This window comes from Fragaria vesca, linkage group LG7, assembly GCF_000184155.1.
Source record: "Fragaria vesca subsp. vesca linkage group LG7, FraVesHawaii_1.0, whole genome shotgun sequence".
Taxonomy (NCBI): Eukaryota; Viridiplantae; Streptophyta; class Magnoliopsida; order Rosales; family Rosaceae; genus Fragaria; species Fragaria vesca.
This window is the reverse complement of record NC_020497.1, coordinates 15,212,772-15,231,928: the sequence shown is the minus strand read 5'-3', so window position 1 is coordinate 15,231,928 and position 19,157 is coordinate 15,212,772. Positions and strand designations below refer to the sequence as shown.

General features: G+C 45.2%; 1 protein-coding gene across 1 annotated transcript; it reads right to left on the bottom strand.

Moving 5' to 3' along the window:
• Positions 1 to 7,793: 7,793 nt before the first annotated feature.
• LOC101297595 (probable pectinesterase/pectinesterase inhibitor 12-like) lies at positions 7,794 to 10,365 on the bottom strand. Its single transcript, XM_004308743.1, has 4 exons — positions 10,276 to 10,365; positions 8,998 to 9,540; positions 8,292 to 8,532; positions 7,794 to 8,203 (listed from the first exon to the last, which is right to left on the bottom strand). The coding sequence occupies exons 1-4, from the start codon at positions 10,363 to 10,365 to the stop codon at positions 7,794 to 7,796; spliced, it is 1,284 nt and encodes a 427-aa protein (XP_004308791.1).
• Between the last annotated feature and the right edge of the window lie 8,792 nt (positions 10,366 to 19,157).

Genomic DNA, 19,157 nt, shown 5'->3' with positions numbered 1-19,157 from the left:
GGCCGTTGGACTGTGCATAATATGGCGTAGAGTGGAGAAGCTTGATTCCGTAGTCGTTTAAGTACTTAACAACTGAATCAGCCATGAAAGCTGCCCCCCTGTCTGTAACGATGCATTCCGGGATACCAAAGCGGGAGATGATATTACGGAAAATAAAGTTGCGAACCGAGTTGGCGGAGGCAACCTTGAGTGGTTCGGCCTCGACCCATTTGGTAAAGAAATCGGTGGCGACGATAATGAACTTATGCTGCTCAGAAGAATGGGGATGAATGATGCCAACGAAATCTATCGCCCAACCGCGACCCGGCCAAGGTTTAATGATAGGCTGTAACGGGATGTTGGGAATGTGTTGCACTGGTCCGTGAGCCTGGCAGTCTTGGCAACCTCTGGCGAAGGCAATACAGTCTTTCAGAATGGTTGGCCAGTAGTACCCATGGCGACGGATCAACCATCGCATTTTTGGCTCGGCCTGGTGCGAGCCGCAAACCCCACAATGAACTTCGCGCATGATACGTTTAGCTTCGTTCCCATACACGCAGCGGAAATCATTTCAGTCTTCCCCACGCCGCCGGAGTTCGCCATTGCGTAAAACAAAGTTTAAGGCGAGGAAATGTATTTGCCTGGAGTGAGCGGCATCGTTGGGGTTCTGGAGGTAGGCGATAAATGGTAGCCGCCAATCCTCGTCGATAGGGTCCAAGGCCGCAACTTCAGGGGTGTCGGCCTGAAATTGCCCCCTAGCGATGAAAGAGGGAAGCGTACGGCGTTCGATTTTGAGCAAACATTCGCGCACGCCGTCGCGCAGGCTGAGACCGGACGCTACTTGGGCGAGCTCGTTGGCGGCGAAATTGAACTCGCGTGGAATGTGCTCGATGTAGACGTCGTCAAATCGATCCAACACCTCAAATGCCTTGCGCAGGTATGGCTCAATTGACGAGCTTTAGCACTTAAACTTTTCCACCAACTGGTTAACGACCAACAAAGAATCGCCAAAGATCTGAACCTCGCGGACTCCTAAATCCAACAAAATCTCTAGGCCGATGATCAGCGCCTCGTACTCAGCCTGGTTGTTGGTACATTTGAAATCGAGCTGGAACGAGTAGGAGAAGCGATCTCCGGCGGGATTGGCTATGGCTATCCCAGCTCCGGCTGTAGTGTCAGTCCGCGAACCATCAAAGTACAGGGTCCATGGAGCGAGTGTCACGGTAGCGAATTCCAACTCGCGAAACGCCGTGAGCTCTGAGGGTGGGTGATGAGCGAGAAAGTCTGCTATTGCCTGTCCTTTTACTGCCTTTTGCGGAACATATTGCAACGAGAATTCGGACATGGCTAAGATCCACTTGCCGATGCGTCCCCGCAAGATAGGGCGAGAGAGCATGTACTTGACCAAGTCGAAAAGGCTCGTATGGAGTATGGAGGAAGTTCTACATCAGCCATGCAGAACAACACGAAGGAGGTATCGCTCCAACGATGCCGCTCACTCCAGGCAAATACGTTTCCTCGCCTTAAACTTTGTTTTACACAATGGCGCACTCCGGCGGCGTGGGGAAGACGGAAATGATTTCCGCTGCGTGTATGAGAACGAAGCTAAACGTATCATGCGCGAAGTTCATTGTGGGGTTTGCGGCTCACACCAGGCCGGGCCAAAAATGCGATGGTTGATCCGTCGCCATGGGTACTACTGGCCAACCATTCTGAAAGACTGTATTGCCTTCGCCAGAGGTTGCCAAGACTGCCAGGCTCACGGACCAGTGCAACACATTCCCAACATCCCGTTACAGCCTATTATTAAACCTTGGCCGGGTCGCGGTTGGGCGATAGATTTCGTTGGCATCATTCATCCCCATTCTTCTGAGCAGCATAAGTTCATTATCGTCGCCACCGATTTCTTTACCAAATGGGTCGAGGCCGAACCACTCAAGGTTGCCTCCGCCAACTCGGTTCGCAACTTTATTTTCCGTAATATCATCTCCCGCTTTGGTATCCCGGAATGCATCGTTACAGACAGGGGGGCAGCTTTCATGGCTGATTCAGTTGTTAAGTACTTAAACGACTACGGAATCAAGCTTCTCCACTCTACGCCATATTATGCACAGTCCAACGGCCAGGCGGAGGCTAGTAATAAGGTCATCCTTGGCATCCTCCGCAAGATGTTGGAGTTGAACCCGCGTGTCTGGCATGAGGAACTCTACCACACCTTGTGGGCCTACCGCACTTCAAAGCGCGGCCCGACGGATACCACCCCGTACGCTCTCATGTACGGTCATGATGCCGTCCTTCCCCTTGAGATCAATATCGCTTCACTCCGCGTTCAGGAACAGCACCAACTACTTGGCGAGGATTACGTCCAAGCCATGTGGCAGGAGCTTGAAGATCTTGACGAGCACCGCGTCACCGCTTTCAACAATCTTGTCCTCGAGAAACAACGCATCGCACGTTCGTATGATAAGGTCACGCGTGGACGGAGCCATGCTGAGGGCCAGAAAGTGTGGCGCGCGGTACTCCCACTTGGGGAAAAAACCGATGGTCGGGGTAAGTGGTCCGCTCGATGGAAAAAACCGATGCGGTAGGCCCACAAGGTGTAAGCCTACCGCACTTCAAAGCGCGGCCCGACGGATACCACCCTGTACGCTCTCATGTACGGTCATGATGCCGTCCTTCCCCTTGAGATCAATATCGCTTCACTCCGCGTTCAGGAACAGCACCAACTACTTGGCGAGGATTACGTCCAAGCCATGTGGCAGGAGCTTGAAGATCTTGACGAGTACCGCGTCATCGCTTTCAACAATCTTGTCCTCGAGAAACAACGCATCGCACGTTCGTATGATAAGGTCACGCGCGGACGGAGCTATGCTGAGGGCTAGAAAGTGTGGCGCGCGATACTCCCACTTGGGGAAAAAACCGATGGTCGGGGCAAGTGGTCCGCTCGATGGGAATGCCCCTTTATTATTCATCGTATACTTCCCAAGGGGGCATACCACCTGCGCGACTTGGACGGGACTATTCATCGCAATCCTATTAATGGTCGCTTCCTCAAGAGCCACATTGCAGGAGTTTGTGAATAACATGAAGTCGCCCTTATTCTCAGAGCGAATATACCCGAGGTTGAGCCAGTCTTAAACCTGGTCTCTAAGCTGTTGGCATTCGCTGGTTCTGTGCCCCCAGCTATTATGAAACTTGCAGTGAATGCCCCTCTCCTTATATTCGATGTAAGGCAAGAAATTGACCACTGTGACGAGCCCGTCGTCGATGAGATCGTCTAAAATCTCATGTGCAAGATCTTCGTTGTAGGTGTATTGGCGACGTGGCCGGCGGGCACCATCGTCACTTTCCTCGCGGCCCCCTTTTAGGTGCCCGGCGTCGATCGTCGTCCTTGGTCTGATTGGCCCAGTTTACCTCGACCATGCCAACTACAGGCGGGAAATGGTCTATATCAACCAATGAGGCCGTACTACCCGGTGTTTTCATCTTTAGCTCGCCTGAGTTCAGCCATGTCTGCAGCTGGTCTCGAAGCTTGACATAATCTTTGGTGTCATGATTGTAAACATTGTGGAAGGAGCAGTACTTCTTGTCCTTCAGCTCTTCCTTGGGCGGGATCTTATGATCCAGGCGCACATATCTCGCCTCTATCAGGTCATTAAAGACCAAATGGGCGTTCTTAGCATCATAGGTGTACGACTCGTACTCCGGCTTGGTCCACGCAAAGGACTGGATGGTGATTGGCTTACATGTCATCTTCAGGTTCTTCAACTTATGAGCTAATGGCTTGCCAATCAATTCTACTCTGCCAATGTCATCCAGGTCCTGATTCGTATGAACTTCCTCAGGTCTTTGATAATATGGATCATGAGTAGGGGTTTGTATGTTCCCCACTATCCGGTTCTTCCCTGATATGTAAGTTCCTTTGGAAGCATTTGTTTTGTCGTCCAACTCGTTCAGGATTAGCTCGTAGCTGCCGACTTTGTTAATCAGGTCACCCATGGAATTAAAGCGCTCCCCATGATGTTTCAACCGCTGGCGGTGCTCCAGACCTCTAATAGCCAACTTAATGGATTCCTGCTCAAGTAGCAGGTAATCACACTTGGCTTGCTGGATCTTAAAGCGTTGGAGGAAAGAAACTCCGGACTCCATGCTCTGCTGGCTCATCTGTGTGAGGGAGTCGAGGCCAACTTCAGGCTCAATCGTGCCGTACGTTTCTCGGAAGAGCCTTTCCATAGTGGGCCAATCTGCTATTGACCCAGGCTTCAATCTGGAGTACCAGGTGAAAGCAGCCCCGAACAGAGAAGTCCCGAAGAGTTTGAGTTTGAGCATATCATCATTCCCGTATTAGCCGCATTGGACCTTAAAACGGGCCATGTGTTGCTGCATCTTCCCTTGTCTCCCCGGAGAAAGTGGTGAAGACAATATTCTTAAACCCATGAGGGAAGGGATATTGTGCCACGCTATCAGGATAGGGATCACGATAATGCAAGCTAGCATCACCTTTTCCGGTCTGCTCCTTGACTATGCTCGAGATGAGCTGGCGCCAATCGGCTGCCGTTACTGGTGTGGATTCTGCCCCCTGATCGTGGCCGTGCCATGCAGAGAGGCTAGGGGTCTGCCCGATGTTCTTAAGGGTCGAACTGGAATAAGCTATAACTGGGTCATCTAGTGTCCCGATCCCTTGAGATGGGAAGACACCGGCGCCCCCAAGTGCGACTCTAGGGTTGCCTGTCGTGGGTAGAAGGGGTGGTGTCTTTGACGAACTGGCTCCCAATGTGAATTGGGGAGTCTTCTGGGCCCCGACTTTCGGATTCCCCCTAGGGCCGTTCATTAGGTGGAATATACCTTCATCCCTCAGTTGCACTTGAACTAATTAAGTTCATTAGTATGATTCTTTGGTGCCTGAGACCGCATCCAGTCTTCCACTTGCAGGACCCTTAAGCTCAAGTTATCATTTTGCTCCTTATATTTCTCGAGCTTTTCTATGTCATTCTTACTTCCAAAGAAGGAAGCGTCCTGCTGCAATTGTAGCTTGGTATCATGCTCGTCCAAGCGACGGGTTTGCTCATCCACGGTTGCGCGGGTAAGCTGCAGGGTTTCTGTGAAAGTCATCTTGCTCTGATCCAGTTCTTTTTGGATTCTTTGAAGGGAACCTTCCACCAAATCTTTGTCCTCCCTGACTTGACCGGCATGGAAGTTAAAGTCCTCGCTGAGCCTAGAAAGGTTTTCTTGGTTAGCAAGCCAGATATCTCTATCCTTCATGACTACTTCAGATAGATTCTTAACAGTCAGGGTGAGGGAGTCAAGACCCTCCTGCAATTGGCGGGTTGCCTGGTCGGTGTGAGCCGTTAGGCGGTCGACCAGGGCCGTTATCTGGTCTTCAGCTAGAGTGACGGGGCCAGTGCTGCTAGTGGGTGTTAGTTCTGCCATCGTAGGTTCGTTGAAATATGGGTTTCCGAACCGAGTTAATACTTGGTCTTTCGTGAGTGAGCGACAGGCCGCGCTGTTATAAGGCTGGTAACGCGGTGATTTGTGTTTCAAACGAGAAATCGAGGGTCTCCCGTATGGGGATCCGCCTGACTTCCCAATGATGACGAGAATGTTATACTCCCCGTCCCACTAGGCGTGCCAATGTTTTGGCCACGCGTCTCAGCAGGGGCAGAGTCGGAACTCCGGTGACTCAAAAGTAAAGAGAAGGAGATTTGCGGGGCGTGCCACCGCGCGGACGCGGAACGAGAACGGTGCGCGTTCTTGACTTCTAATCAGGCGAAGTAGAGCTCCGATGTCACCTCGCGGGCGAGGAATTACGAGCAAACTATCTAGTCACCTGTGAATCGATACTCACTGTTCGAAGCGAGCAGAGCAACAATTAGGGAGGAGAGGTGAGTCCAGACGGGCTCTAAGATCTAAGGCGAGGTGCACTTAGAACTTAGGGTTTCGAGGATGCTCGAGGATTTGTACTTGTTTTGTATGATTGATTGTGTGTCTTTGATTTGTGTCAAGCTCCCTTATATAGCAATTCGCATAGACCTAATCACAATCCATTCGGACTCAGCAATTAGAAGTCCACAAGGATACGATCAGCTCGCGAGCCGCGAGATCCGTGCAACACGTGTCCAGAACAGACCTCGCCTAGATCTCGCTCACAGCCCCGCATCATCTTACTGTAGCGTCGTACGCGAACTCGAACACTAAGCGATCCTATCCCGCGGAGTACTACAGTCCATTTCCAACTCTACCTCGCCATGCACTGTAGAATCCTACACGAACTGAAACAAAGGATCCCGCGAGGACATCGAATCCCGCGGGGTATCGGAATCCTTGCAAAACTCCAGCTCGCGTGTTGCCAGACTTCGCCACCCTTCGTGGGCTTCGCATTAAAAAAGGGCCACAGGTACTGGCCCAAATGTTATCCAAAACGTACCCCGAGTCTTGGACCAAAAATACCCACTGGGCTCAAACACAGGTGTCTTATCTATCCTCCCTCACCTCTTAGTTTTAGACCCAATCAATATGACTTAAATTTGAAAGCATGTCGGTTAATTGGAAGCATGACGGTTAATTGATATGATGTCAGTTTAAACTTCATTGTTCACATTATATGTAGATGACTATTCTTGTTATGATTGCGTTAGTTCAACTAGGATTTGGTTCTCAGAATAAGAACTAACCAACCTAACACAATGTGTGCAGGTACCCTGTCATAGAAGAGTTGCAGCTGTGGGATGAAATTCTTGTTGTTTATATATTGATGAGTTCGTAAATCTATTCTATTATACATTTTAACATGCAATATAAAGTATATGAAAGGTGCCAACTGGCTTTTGTGTATAGATATATGCATTTAACAATGTATAGAACATTAAAAATGTGTATCAAGTAATGATTTATGCTATACTACCTTCAATGCATACATGTCTCATTTATTTACCTGTAGTATGATGTTGAGACTGTTGCGTTCTTTTGCATACATATCTCATTTATTATGAATCAGAATCGTCAAGCAGGGTACTCTCGATTTAGTTCAGGAAATGACTTCATGTCTCAGGTTTGGTGCACTTGTTAGTTAAATAATGAATAGAATACCTAGTTGGTACCTTGTCTTATCATAATTTGGGCAAGTCGAACAACGAACTGCATATTCCAGGACTACATGGCACATGGTACACATAAAGACTGTTGATACATTTGTGGTAACCCCAACTGGACTGACCATTTTGACATACATCATTAAGACATGCTCATGTAAGAAATTGATTTTGAGTCCATTTGAAATTTAGCATAAACGTAGTTGTAAAGATTTGTGACATAATCTCAAGAGAATATGAACCTACGAAATCAGCAACATACAATTGTGAAGAGTAGAATCAAATTGAAAAATGGCTCATAGAGTCATATTCTTTCTAACCATTCTACTTCTCTAAATTTGTGTACCCCTAATGCAATACACATGTGAAAAACATAACATGTAAAAATACTATCGATAACCAATCCCGTGACGTCAAGCGGACTCCCATGCTAGTCAGTGTCACACGCCTAAAATCCAAATCATTTGGAATTCCGGTCGACGGAATCCAGGAGGCGCCATCTATAAACTGCCACACCGTAAATTGAGCCGCACTGATCGAGTCATGTAAAACCTCAAACCCGCTCCACGTAACTCTCTTGCTCATGTCTGCACCAGGGCCTCTGTTGGCGTACTCAACATACTCAATCGTGTCCAATGCCGATCGGTTATCCCAATCCAACCAACCTACTGGATCTATAAAACTATCTAGGTAACTCTCCATAATGATTGTGGTAGAGTAATTCGACTACGGTCTCCCTAGATACACCTTTACAGGGAATACGGACTCGCTAAGCTCTTTGGTCGCACTAATCGCACAGTTGTGGATAACTATGCCACTAAGGCATGTGGGGTCTCGGTTTTGGGCAGTAATAGTGATAGTCTGACCCAAAGTCGGTAGTCTACCATATATATAGCAATTCTGTAAAACTACCCTAGCATGCCCAAAAATAAAATCTACTGTACCGTAGATCTCGCACTCTCTGAAGAACTGAACACCATCCTGCGTGTATAAGGTGTCCTGGAAGCTGGCGATCCTACATCTGTAGAATGCGGTACGGTAAGAATTGATTCGGACTGCAACGGCTTGCTCTGCTTTCGGCCCGGCCCTATTCTCAAACGTGATCCCCGTAGCCAAGAAGCCGTCTCCCTCGATCACTATTTAAGGGAAAATAAATAAGAATTAAAATCAGCATTCTAAAACACATAAAAATTGGAATTATAATCAATTAGTGTACGTTATTACCTAAAGTTGCACTTTCGAAAGTGCGAACTCCTCCAACATTGCTTCGGTTGCCAGTGACCACTGTGGAATCAACTCCATCACCGATAAAGACCACATTCAGCTTCTTCTTTCCCACAGTCACAATCTCGTCATAAACTCCCGCCTTGATCCTGATAATAAAACGGTCGGGGCTGTCCTCCGGTAACGTGTCGACTGCATCCATAATAGATGCAAAGTCTCCCAGCCCATCTTGGGCGACAACCTGAAAACAATAAATATTAGAATTTAACTAAAATAATTCATTATACACAAAAAATAAAGGAGTAAATGCTTGTGACACCCTGTAGTTTATACCTAAAATCAGTTTTGTCCCTCACTTTTTTTTAAACCGGTATACCCCTATACTTTGAATTCTTGACTGATTTGCCCTTGTCGTCAATTGACCGTTAAAGAAGACTGTTAAGTTGCTGAGATGACCAACTTCAGCTCCTCCATCGTGTCCGGCCTCTCACTCTCTCTCCCACTTCTTCTCCCTCATCTCCCCACTTCCCCACAGCCCAAACAAAATGGAGAAGAAGACCCCCCATCTCTTCTTTTTCACTCTCTTCCTCTCTCTCTCTCCTCCGCCGCCCTTGACCACCACGCCCTCCTCCTCTCCCCCCTCCCCTCCGCCCCCTCTCTCTCCCAACCCGAATCCTTTTCAGAAAGATCCGAACCCGACTCCGACCCATCTTCCCTCTCCCTCCCTCTCCACCACCTCGACGCCCTCTCCTCCAACCAAACCCCCTCCCAACTCTTCCACCTCCGCCTCCGTTGCGACTCCCTTCGCTTCAACTCCCTCACCTCCCTCGCCTACAACCGCACCCGACCTGGCCCACCCTCCTCCGGGTTCAGCTCCTCCATAGTCTCTGGCCTCTCCCAAGGCAGCGGCGAGTACTTCACCCGCATCGGCGTCGACTCTTCCCCCAAATACCTCTACATGGTCCTCGACACCGGCTCCGACGTCGTCTGGCTCCAATGCGCCCCTTGTAAACGCTGCTACTCCCAAACCGACCCGGTTTTTGACCCGAGAAAATCCTCCTCCTACTACTCCCAAACCGGGCCGGGTCGGGTGCGGTTGTAGGCGAGGGAGGTGAGGGAGTTGAAGCGAAGGGAGTCGCGGCGGAGGCGGAGGTGGAAGAGTTGGGAGGGGTTTGGTTGGAGGAGAGGGCGTCGAGGTGGTGGAGAGGGAGGGAGAGGGAAGATGGGTCGGAGTCGGGTTCGGATGTTTCTGAAAAGGATTCGGGTTGGGAGAGAGAGGGGGCAGAGGGGAGGGGGGGAGAGGAGGAGGGTTTGGTGGTCAAGGGCAGCGGAGGAGAGGGAGAGGAGGAGAGTGAAAAAGAAGAGATGGGGGGTCTTCTTCTCCTCCATTTTGTTTGGGCGGTGGGGAAGTGGGGAGATGAGGGAGAAGAAGTGGGAGAGAGAGTGAGAGGCCGGAGTCGATGGAGGAGCTGAAGCCGGTCATCTCAACAACTTAACAGTCTTCTTTAACAGTCAATTGACGACAAGGGCAAATCAATTGAGAATTCAAAGTATAGGGGTATACCAATTTTTTTTTTAAAAGTGAGAGACAAAACTAATTTTAGGTATAAACTACAGGGTGTCATAAGTATTTACTCCAAAAATAAAAATTTAATTATTATGTGTTTAGATCAACTTCTAACTATTTTGTAAATCGAAACACAACGTGTGACATATCTTGTATGTCAAATTAAACCATCAAAATTTTCTTTAACACCGTAATCATAAAGAGAGATACAATTCCCTTTTAACCTTTTATGTCCTTTTAGATGCCCTAATTTAGTTGCTCTATTGCATGCCGCAAATTGAAAGTCACTTCAGATGTTTTATGGATGTGTAACATGCCCTCAAGGATCATTTTGTTAATTAGGGAATTACCCGCCCAACAAAATGGGTATTACCCATTGGGTAAAGGTTAAAAAGGTTTTATCTCCATATTTCTAACCCTAAAGTAAATACCCTCCACAATCTCTCTCAACTCTTTATCTCCCAGCCGGGTCAGGTTCCCAGTCTTGGCCGGGACTTCTCGTCCCATGGCCGACAATTCTCCGGCGATCCCATGGACGGGAATTCTCCGACGAGCCCGTGGCCATAGAGCTCAAGAGTCTACAGCCGAGCCAAGTTTCTGATTTCCGGCAGGATTTTTCCAGGCGATATTTTTTCCGGCTAGCGAACTAGAGCTGAGTTTGAGGGTTTAGAGGTGAGTTAGATCGTCGCCGAGTTCGGCCGGAATCGGGAGAGAGAAGAGAGAAGGAGGCAGTGGGCCTCTGAAGCCTAAATTGGGGATGACGAGTGAGTCGACCCGACCGAGTTGCATGAGACGTCCTAGTTGCAGAGGCTTAGAATTTCTGGGTTTCCGAGGCTAAGTTTGAAAGAAAGGAGAGCATTGGCTTCTAGATTTTGTGCATCAATGGCTTTGGCGGCAGCGGTGGTGATTAGAAGCCACCCATGGTAGCAGCTCTGGCCACCGTGAGGCTTCGCAGTTGAAACTCCGATGCAGCAGCCACCGTACATTGAAGAGGACGAGAGCAAAGTCTGCTCGAACCCATTCTTCTAGCCACAGACACACCAAAATGACCAAAATCTCGTCTGGCCGGGGAAGAAGAGGATTTTAGGAGAAGAGATGTCTGGGTTTAGGAAGAGAAAGCACACACCCTTTAAAAATGATGAAGAGATACGAAATAACCTCAACCGTTAGATTTAAAGTGGCCTGATGAACGGGACTGGAACAATAAGAAACATACTCTGTATTTCATACTAACCTACTGGAAACCTACTGTTTGAACTTAGATGACCATTCAAATGTGTTAGGAGATTTACCACTTCATTGGAAGCCGAGTGAGTGAGGGAGAGAAGCATGAGAACAAGCATGACAAGTGCATCATTCATCTTCATCTTCATTTCCTCTAGCCAAGCTTTGTTAACAGATGATTTGCTGAAGGGTTTCTCTAGGCATGGAAGCAAGCTTTTGATTCATTACAACAACCTACCTCTTGAGTTCATTAAGCTATAGCAACAGATTAGGAAACTGGAGTTTATACTCTGTTTTCCCATTTTGTAGCAGAGTAATGATGTAGCAGACTTCAGATTTTCTCCTTTTGGCTTATCTACTTCATGAACTAGCTAGGATAGGGCTACTTCATGAACTAGCTATTGAGGAAACCTATCTTTTCTAACTCTGAAACGAGGAAGAGCCTTATTTTGACGTTGGCAGCTGGATGAGTCTTTATGGGGATCGAAACTCCCAACGACATCACTGGCGGAGACAGCCATGTTTCACCTAAGCTTAAGCCCAGGTGAGATGTTTCAGGTAAAAAAACTACTTACTTCTCATCTATAGTATACCTCTATTATTTGCATCTAAATTGAATGATGGGACCTAATAGTTAGTTATATAGATCTCTAATCATTGAGCAAGTGACCTATATATGCAAGACAAGAGTTAAGGGTACGGTTTTAGACGTATTTCCAGAGTTAGGGTTTTATCACAGGTTAATATTTGATATGGAGATGAAAGGTCAAGTGTGATGCATAATATTTGGACCTAGGTTGAGAGACTAAATCGTAGAGAGAATCTAATATGAGAATATGTGTATGTGAATCACAACTATCTTGTAGAATGCATGTAGATTACTACTAATCAAGCTGATATCGTTTTGGCTAGACATTAGCTCGAGTCTCCATTCCCAAAATCACAAACACCGTCTCCCCACCTCCTCAGCCTTGATTGTCAATTCACGACACTTAAATTCTCATCGATTTCAGTCGTTTTAGCAAGCTAATTAACTGTTTTAATCGGCGACTTACTCAAGCACGATGATCTCTTTTGCGACTCTCAAATTAACAAAAAAAATTTGCATTGTCGAGATTGATTGACATTTTGTGTTACAATTAGCCCGGGTAACAATATCATCCTGGCTCCGCCACTGAACAACATCTTAGGTTCGTGTTCTTGTTATCTTCATTGTGCTTTAAATCTTTATTCCAAGTATTGTCTTTGCTGCCAAAATTTCATCAGTTTTTAGAAGACCTGATACATAACAATTTAGTCCTTGAGGTTTTAATGAATTTTATCAGAGATGGAAATCCGAGAATGATAAATGGGATCTCGATCACCTCTCAGATGATGAAAACTGTATATGAATTTCTAACATTCAATTCCAAAAACAAGTCTAAGTAATTTCGTTAACCTTAACTACATCATATTGAAACTCAAATGAAGATCGAGGATGAGTAGTCGACTCGATCTGCCTTGTGTAGTTCCTTACAGCACCTACATCTTTTCACGAGCGACGTCGTCATTAATTAAGATAAGAACCTACAGCTAGTTGATCAGCCTAGGTACAATCATTTACACATGGTATCTACTCAAACTCAATAATTGAGATTGAAAATGAACCTTACACATGGTATCTACTCAAACATGACACTTACTGGCATATAAGCCCCAATGCTGCATTTGTAACGACAAAAGCCACTTACTGGCTTAATTAACAGACACCAAACTAAGAAAACACTTAGCTCGAGCGAATGTAGAAACAGATCTCAGAGATAGGTCTTGAAGCTTGCATGACAATAAGCAATAACTAGGCAATCCATATAGAAGTACAATTAATCACCAACATGATAACCAATGCACTCTATATAAATACCTGAACTTGGAAGATGACGACACACATTCTGACTAGAACATGTCTTAAGCTCCTGTCGAAAGGCTTAACGTAGAGAGGAAGCCCCCCATGCTTGATTAAAAACATAGCAAAAAACCACAGACATTGGTCTTAATAATAATTGAATAGGACTTGGCCTCAAAGTAGGCACATTTCATGAAGCCAACTTCAGAGTTCAGATTCCCTTATGTCTTCTGAGCAATATAGCAGCTAAAATTTAACCTTGTCATTAGTAGTACATATTTGAAGCCATGGATGTTTGATTTGGACTTCTACAAAGTGTGGAGCTGCTCGGTAATTTGTCCTCAAGAACCAACATTTCCTGACAACTGTTGCCGCTAATAAACCTAATAGGCAAGTTGAATGTCCCGGAAAACATGAGATAAAGATTAAAACCGCAGAGATCGGTTTCGAAGAATGAAAAAAAATAAATCAAAACTCGAAAAGTTTCAAAAATTTGCCACAAGAATTGGCAGAATGTGTAGTGTATAGTGTAGCCCCCCAGTTTAATTGGGTGTGGCGAATGGAAACCACTAAATGGTTAGGTGTTGGGATGAGCATAAGCCGATTAAACTCGATCTTTGAGCCTCAGATATAGGCTTTCTTTCGTTGCACCTGTTGTGATTGAGCTGAATGTGTAGAGTTGAACTGACATCCTTGTATGCTTGCATTAATTTGGCTCCATGATACTACAAGGCTACAAGCTCTTTGTGGTGATCAGACACAAACGGACTTGCTCTGTTGCTTTGAATGCCTTGCCAAACCATAAACTTGGTCTTCTTGTACTGTTGTCAACTCTGTATTCATTCCTCCAAAAGATATTAAAGCGTCCTCCATACTTCTTCCGGCGAAGGCCAAATCTCTGTCTTTGTGTTAGCTCCAACTCATCGTGCTCTCTATGAACAACTCAAAAGGTGTTTGTAAATTGTAATAGGCATGCATACTTCGTAGCCCCCCAAGTAAGAACAATGATGGTGCCTATGCACATTTATTAACAAGCATTGGCTCCTTCTGCTCTCGATGGACAGCTGTAACAATGCTTCCCTCTCAATGCCACTGTAAAACTTGAAAAACCACGAATTGGTTTCTATGATGACTGTTAACACTTAGCCAACATAATTAAACCTCAGATAGGTTTATTTGCTTCTGTAGTATAGCAGCGAATGCTATGGACTCGTCACAAATTGATCTTTTTATTCCAAACAAGAACCCCCTTAAGAAAGCTGCAGGCTTCCTTCCAACATCTTGCTTTGAACGTAACATTAATTGCACCGCGACTTCTCTTGAAAGATCTATACTGCTGATATGAGGTTTGAAGCCCCCCTGTCCCTTTGTTATAAAGCAACTTTGTTGCTGCTAGATGGACATCTGCTATGCATGCAGCTTTTGCAAAATTGGAGAAGCTAACGCCTCAATGATCAAAACTTGGCTAGTAAGTTGGTCCAGTACTCCAGTAATCTTTCCCTCTCAAACTGTAGCTACATATGCATGCATTTATACAATATTTGCAAATCTCCACTGTAGCCACATGAGTTAGGCCAAGAAGTATGATACTGGTGGTTCTTCCATATATACAATTACGCATCATCACTGAACAAACTGTAATATCATGGCATGACAGCAAAACACACACTCCTCAACGATTTAGATATTCTTATGAAGGAATCGCTTAATCATGTACCTCGAGTGGATGTCTATATGCCCTTACTGCAATTTCAGTTTCGATGCACAGTTCTTCACCTTCAGCGAATGGTGGCTACAGAGTCCATGAACCCCAATACTGGTTTCGAAACTATTCTTCTCATAAGGGAAATTGCATGAAGGCACTTTGGACTTTTATTTACTCCCAGCAAGATCACGTCTCCCTGTATATATGTAGATGCATATAAGCTGCTAGGCTATTAATTTAATGATATACATGATGATAAAGAGCCTCTTGTCTTTATGAAGGTAGAACCACGCTGTAGCTTTGAAGTCTTCAAGGTCTTGACCTTGTATTATCTTCTTCTGGCAGCTTCTTCTCCTCAATCATCTTTTCTCCAAATATAACAAGTCTTTGATGGAGATATCAATTCATGCACACCTCATAGCCACTGTGTTGGCTAGATAAATATCAATCCACTTACTGGAGAGATCAGAGGCTCGAATCGCTGCACATGTGCGCTTAAAGTCTCGCAACTAAACCTTTGATGCGGCTTTAATTGGCATTAGAATATAAACCACAGTTACTGGTTTTAACGTGCTAAGATATCACAAAGCACCAGAGATATAAGTCCCCCAGCATGTGAAAATGAAGCTTCGCATACCTTGATAACGGTCTGTTTGAGCGAACAAGGTAGCCTTCGGGGTTAAACTCTTCATGAAATAAGATGCCACAGTTGTTGGGTACAAAAATATTTTGAAAACCACTGATTGGTTTTTTGTACTTCAAAGAATGAGAAGAAGAGTTGAAGAAATTCTTGGCACCTGTCTTTACTTTGTTGGCATCCAATGCTCACGCCACTGATGCAAGACCTCCTTTGACTTGGTGGCTTGTTATTGCCACTTCGAAGCAAATTAGGCATGATGATGAATTTATGATGACCATGCTTCCTTGCGTATGGATACAAACAAGTTACCAACATAGTTAACCACCTCCACTTATGCACATACTCCTCCTCTTATGGAACCTGAAAGCTTGCACAAGACATTCTGTCAAGGAGTAACGCTTTCATGTAATCGCACAGCAACAGGCCAACAACTAGCCCCCCAAGTGTATCCTCAGTAGTACTTCTGGTCAACCAAAGCTCCAATCATGATAAAATATAAGCCACTGTAATTGGCTTTAAGAAACACAGATGTTGTTTCGAAAATTCAGAATTAGAGGCCACAGATATTGGCCAAGTAAATCATGACTGCTGTTGCATATATCTCAACAAAAATGTTAACAAAGAAACACCATCGGAAGCCACAGGTGTTGGCCTCAAAAGTATCAAGACACCACCAAAACTCTGTGCACAAAGTTTCACAAACTTCAAAAAATTTGAAGTACCTGATTCTGTCCCTATGTGCCCCCCAGTTTTGGTGTCCGAAATTGAGCGAATAAAGGGTAGCAAAACTTGAGTCTCAAGCCCCCCAAGTATGCAAGCATGTACAGAGAACAAACCATTATGCATTCGCTGAGCCAAATGTACCTTGCTAGAAGCTCCAAAGGTCATGACCAAACACATGATGCTGATTTTCGTGCATTCTGACCTGATGGTACGTGCTCAAACTGCTATAACATTCTCCAGCAATGTCGGAATCATGAACCGTAAATTTTTCTGGAAAGTAGACATCCAGGGATTTCAGTGCATATGCAGCTTGCTTGCTGGTTCTACCTGGATCTTCCCAGTTTAATCCGTGAAGTTGATGTACAGCAGCTGCGGCTGAAAATTTGCTGAACTGCAAACTTTCTTCTTCTCTTCTGTGTCTGCACTTTGTTGTTTCAATGTGGCAGTAACTCCAAGACACATGGATTTGTCTCTTGCATCCAAGGCCTCAGATTTAGGCCTCTAAGTATATGATAAACAGATCGAACCTCAGTTAGGTAAGAATGTTGTTTTGTACTTCAACAAAACATAGAATCTCTTTTTGGATTTTTTATTTTTCAATGCAAGAAATAAAACGGAACTGAAAAGCAAAAGAAAGAAGGAAACTCAAGATGATTTAGTTACGCCAAGGGGGAGGCCACCAATGCTTCACTCCAAGCCTTGACATGTTAACGTTCGCGGCATGAGACTCTCTCTTGCGAGAATTTCCAAGTGTTGAGCAGAGATGCTTTGTATCATCCACTTGAAAATTCTGAAAAGGCTGATCATAGGGCGCTCTGCATAGCCCCCCCCATGCATCTTCGTCATTTGACAAAGCATGATTTTCATTTGAACTTTTGCAGATGGTATAGAGTAGAGATCCGCCTTGTCGCCAACTACCATGTTGTAGTGCATGATGTCTTCAAAGGTGGCCACAAATTGGCTGTCATAAGAAACCACTTGCTGGTTTATATTTTTATCAACCAGAGACTTAAAGTAGAACTCCTGTGTGTGAGACTTGCTGATATTGGAGCCAATGATCAATTTGTAGTTATCAACGCACTCATCATAAATTGGCTCTTTGTAAAAATCATAAACATAATCACCACCGAATGGTGAGTAATTCCCTGCCTCAAAGATAGGCATATCAAAACTGTAAACATCATGTGTTGTCTGCAAAGCTTGGCCAGTATCATCAGAAATAAATTTCTGCTCCAGGAACTTTGGAGCGTAATAACTACAAGCCAGCAGATCAACTTCTTTGTATTTGAACTTACATCCGCCAAAGATGAATGGGCCCCTGTAGAGGTTGTAAGCAGCATGGCGAGATGCATGTGATGTATCATCGTCATGGAGCTCCTTTCCTGGAAAGATTAGAGTCTGAACGTTGTATGCCAAACTTACTTGGTACGAAGACACTCAAAATCACCGTCATAACATATAGTTTGGCCATTAGAATTGCTCTGGTCAGAAGATGGATCATGAATATAATTTTTAACCACAATTTGGTTTTGAATACTTCATACAGAACCTGAAGTTAGGTTCATTGATAAAGCCACGAATTGGCTTAAAGGGATTAAATCTCAACTTGTAATTACATTGGTCATGTTTTTGACCACTTTCTTGGACCCGTACAGTAGTAACAAGAAAAGAACTTAACCCACATTGGTTAATAATGCCACAAATTGGCTTGCATGAACTAAGTCTCAATGTATAATCATATTGGCCATGATTTTGACCACTGCTATGAGAATGTACAGTAACACCGAGAGAAGAACTTAGTTGAAATTGATTACTAAAGCCACAAATTGGCTTAGAGAGCACAAAGCTTAATTGGTAACCAAGCTTACCATGATTTTGGCCATTCTCTTGGTAACGTCCAATAGTAGAACAAGAACCACAATGATCATGATTATTCTCATGGTACCCAGTAGATCTATAACCACTTAGCTGGTTTTGATAAACAAAGCCACGAATTGGCTTGGAACTTGACTGCTGATGTGATTGGACAAGTTGACCATGACTCTGCTCATCCTTTTGAACACGTCCAGTTGCTTGGTTATTCAATTCTTCTACATGTTTTCCTTTGCTATGAACTTGTGTCTGATCGGCAAGAGGATGAATATTGGCAGAGGTGTCATCAATTGTTTGCCCTCCATGTCTCTGGTCGGTATCCATGTATATGTCTTCATCTACGAACGGAACGACTTCTTCGTTCGAACAGCTTTGTTTAATATCGTTTTCACGTTCATGCTCCGTTCAGCATTCGCCATAAGTTGGCAAATTGGTTCTCTCCGACGCAGACTCGTCTAGAAAAAGCTTTCGCCACTAGATTGGTCACAAGGTGATTCAACCTCTTTGGCAGAAATATGCTTTTCAGCTATAGGCTCTACTTCTTGACGTTGTAAAACCTCTTCGCTGTTTTGCAGTGGGAAGATGTCGTGTGAAAGCTTTACGCTAGACCGTAAAGCTTTATTCGAAGCCAACCAGCAGTCTACCTTAGCGGCTTCATGTTGCTTTCTCCAACTATGGGGTTCACTGCGGCTCTCGGACACGAAAAACGTCTTCGGCTTCGGCTTCGTAGTCACCTCTGTTTGTGGGTTAGCACCGTCATAATCAACGTCTTTCTTGCGCAAAAATCTGTCCACAAAGAATGTGTCCCACTTCTGAGCAATCTCTGCGATGCGTGCAATGTGCTCGGCGTGGTCTTCTGCTTTGTTCAACAGCTGGTTAATCCGGCCATCAATTTTAGCCAAAGTAGACTATTGAGTCCTGTGATGCCTTCACGCTTGACATGCTTGTGGATATGCTTGTAGATATCTTTTCCAATGCGTCCATGAGCTGTTCCTTCTCAACTCCAGATCCTCCGGTCATCGTTTCTATACCGAAACGCTGGTTAACTAGCTCGATAGTCAACCCTTTGCACCTCAAAGGATTGTGAGGTTTGCAATACGAATGTTCCAGCAAGGAACACCTAGGATATTGTTTACTATAGATGTTTTCAGTCGCAATTTTGCCACTGATGTGTCTCGCTGACGGGCGTGCCAAAATGTTCAGGTAAGATTTTTAGGTCCTTCGAACAACCGTCTGGTGCGAGCGTGCAAACA

What these genes read in the sequence shown, in the direction of transcription:
- LOC101297595 (XM_004308743.1), bottom strand. Translation starts at nt 10,365, where the DNA reads ATGGGACGAGAAGTCCCGGCCAAGACTGGGAACCTGACCCGGCTGGGA. An exon ending in TGGAGGGTATTTACTTTAGG is followed by an intron (nt 9,541 to 10,275) that starts GTTAGAAATATG and finishes AATCCTTTTCAG; the next exon opens with AAACATCCGAACCCGACTCC. An exon ending in TTTCGAAAGTGCAACTTTAG is followed by an intron (nt 8,204 to 8,291) that starts GTAATAACGTAC and finishes TCCCTTAAATAG; the next exon opens with TGATCGAGGGAGACGGCTTC.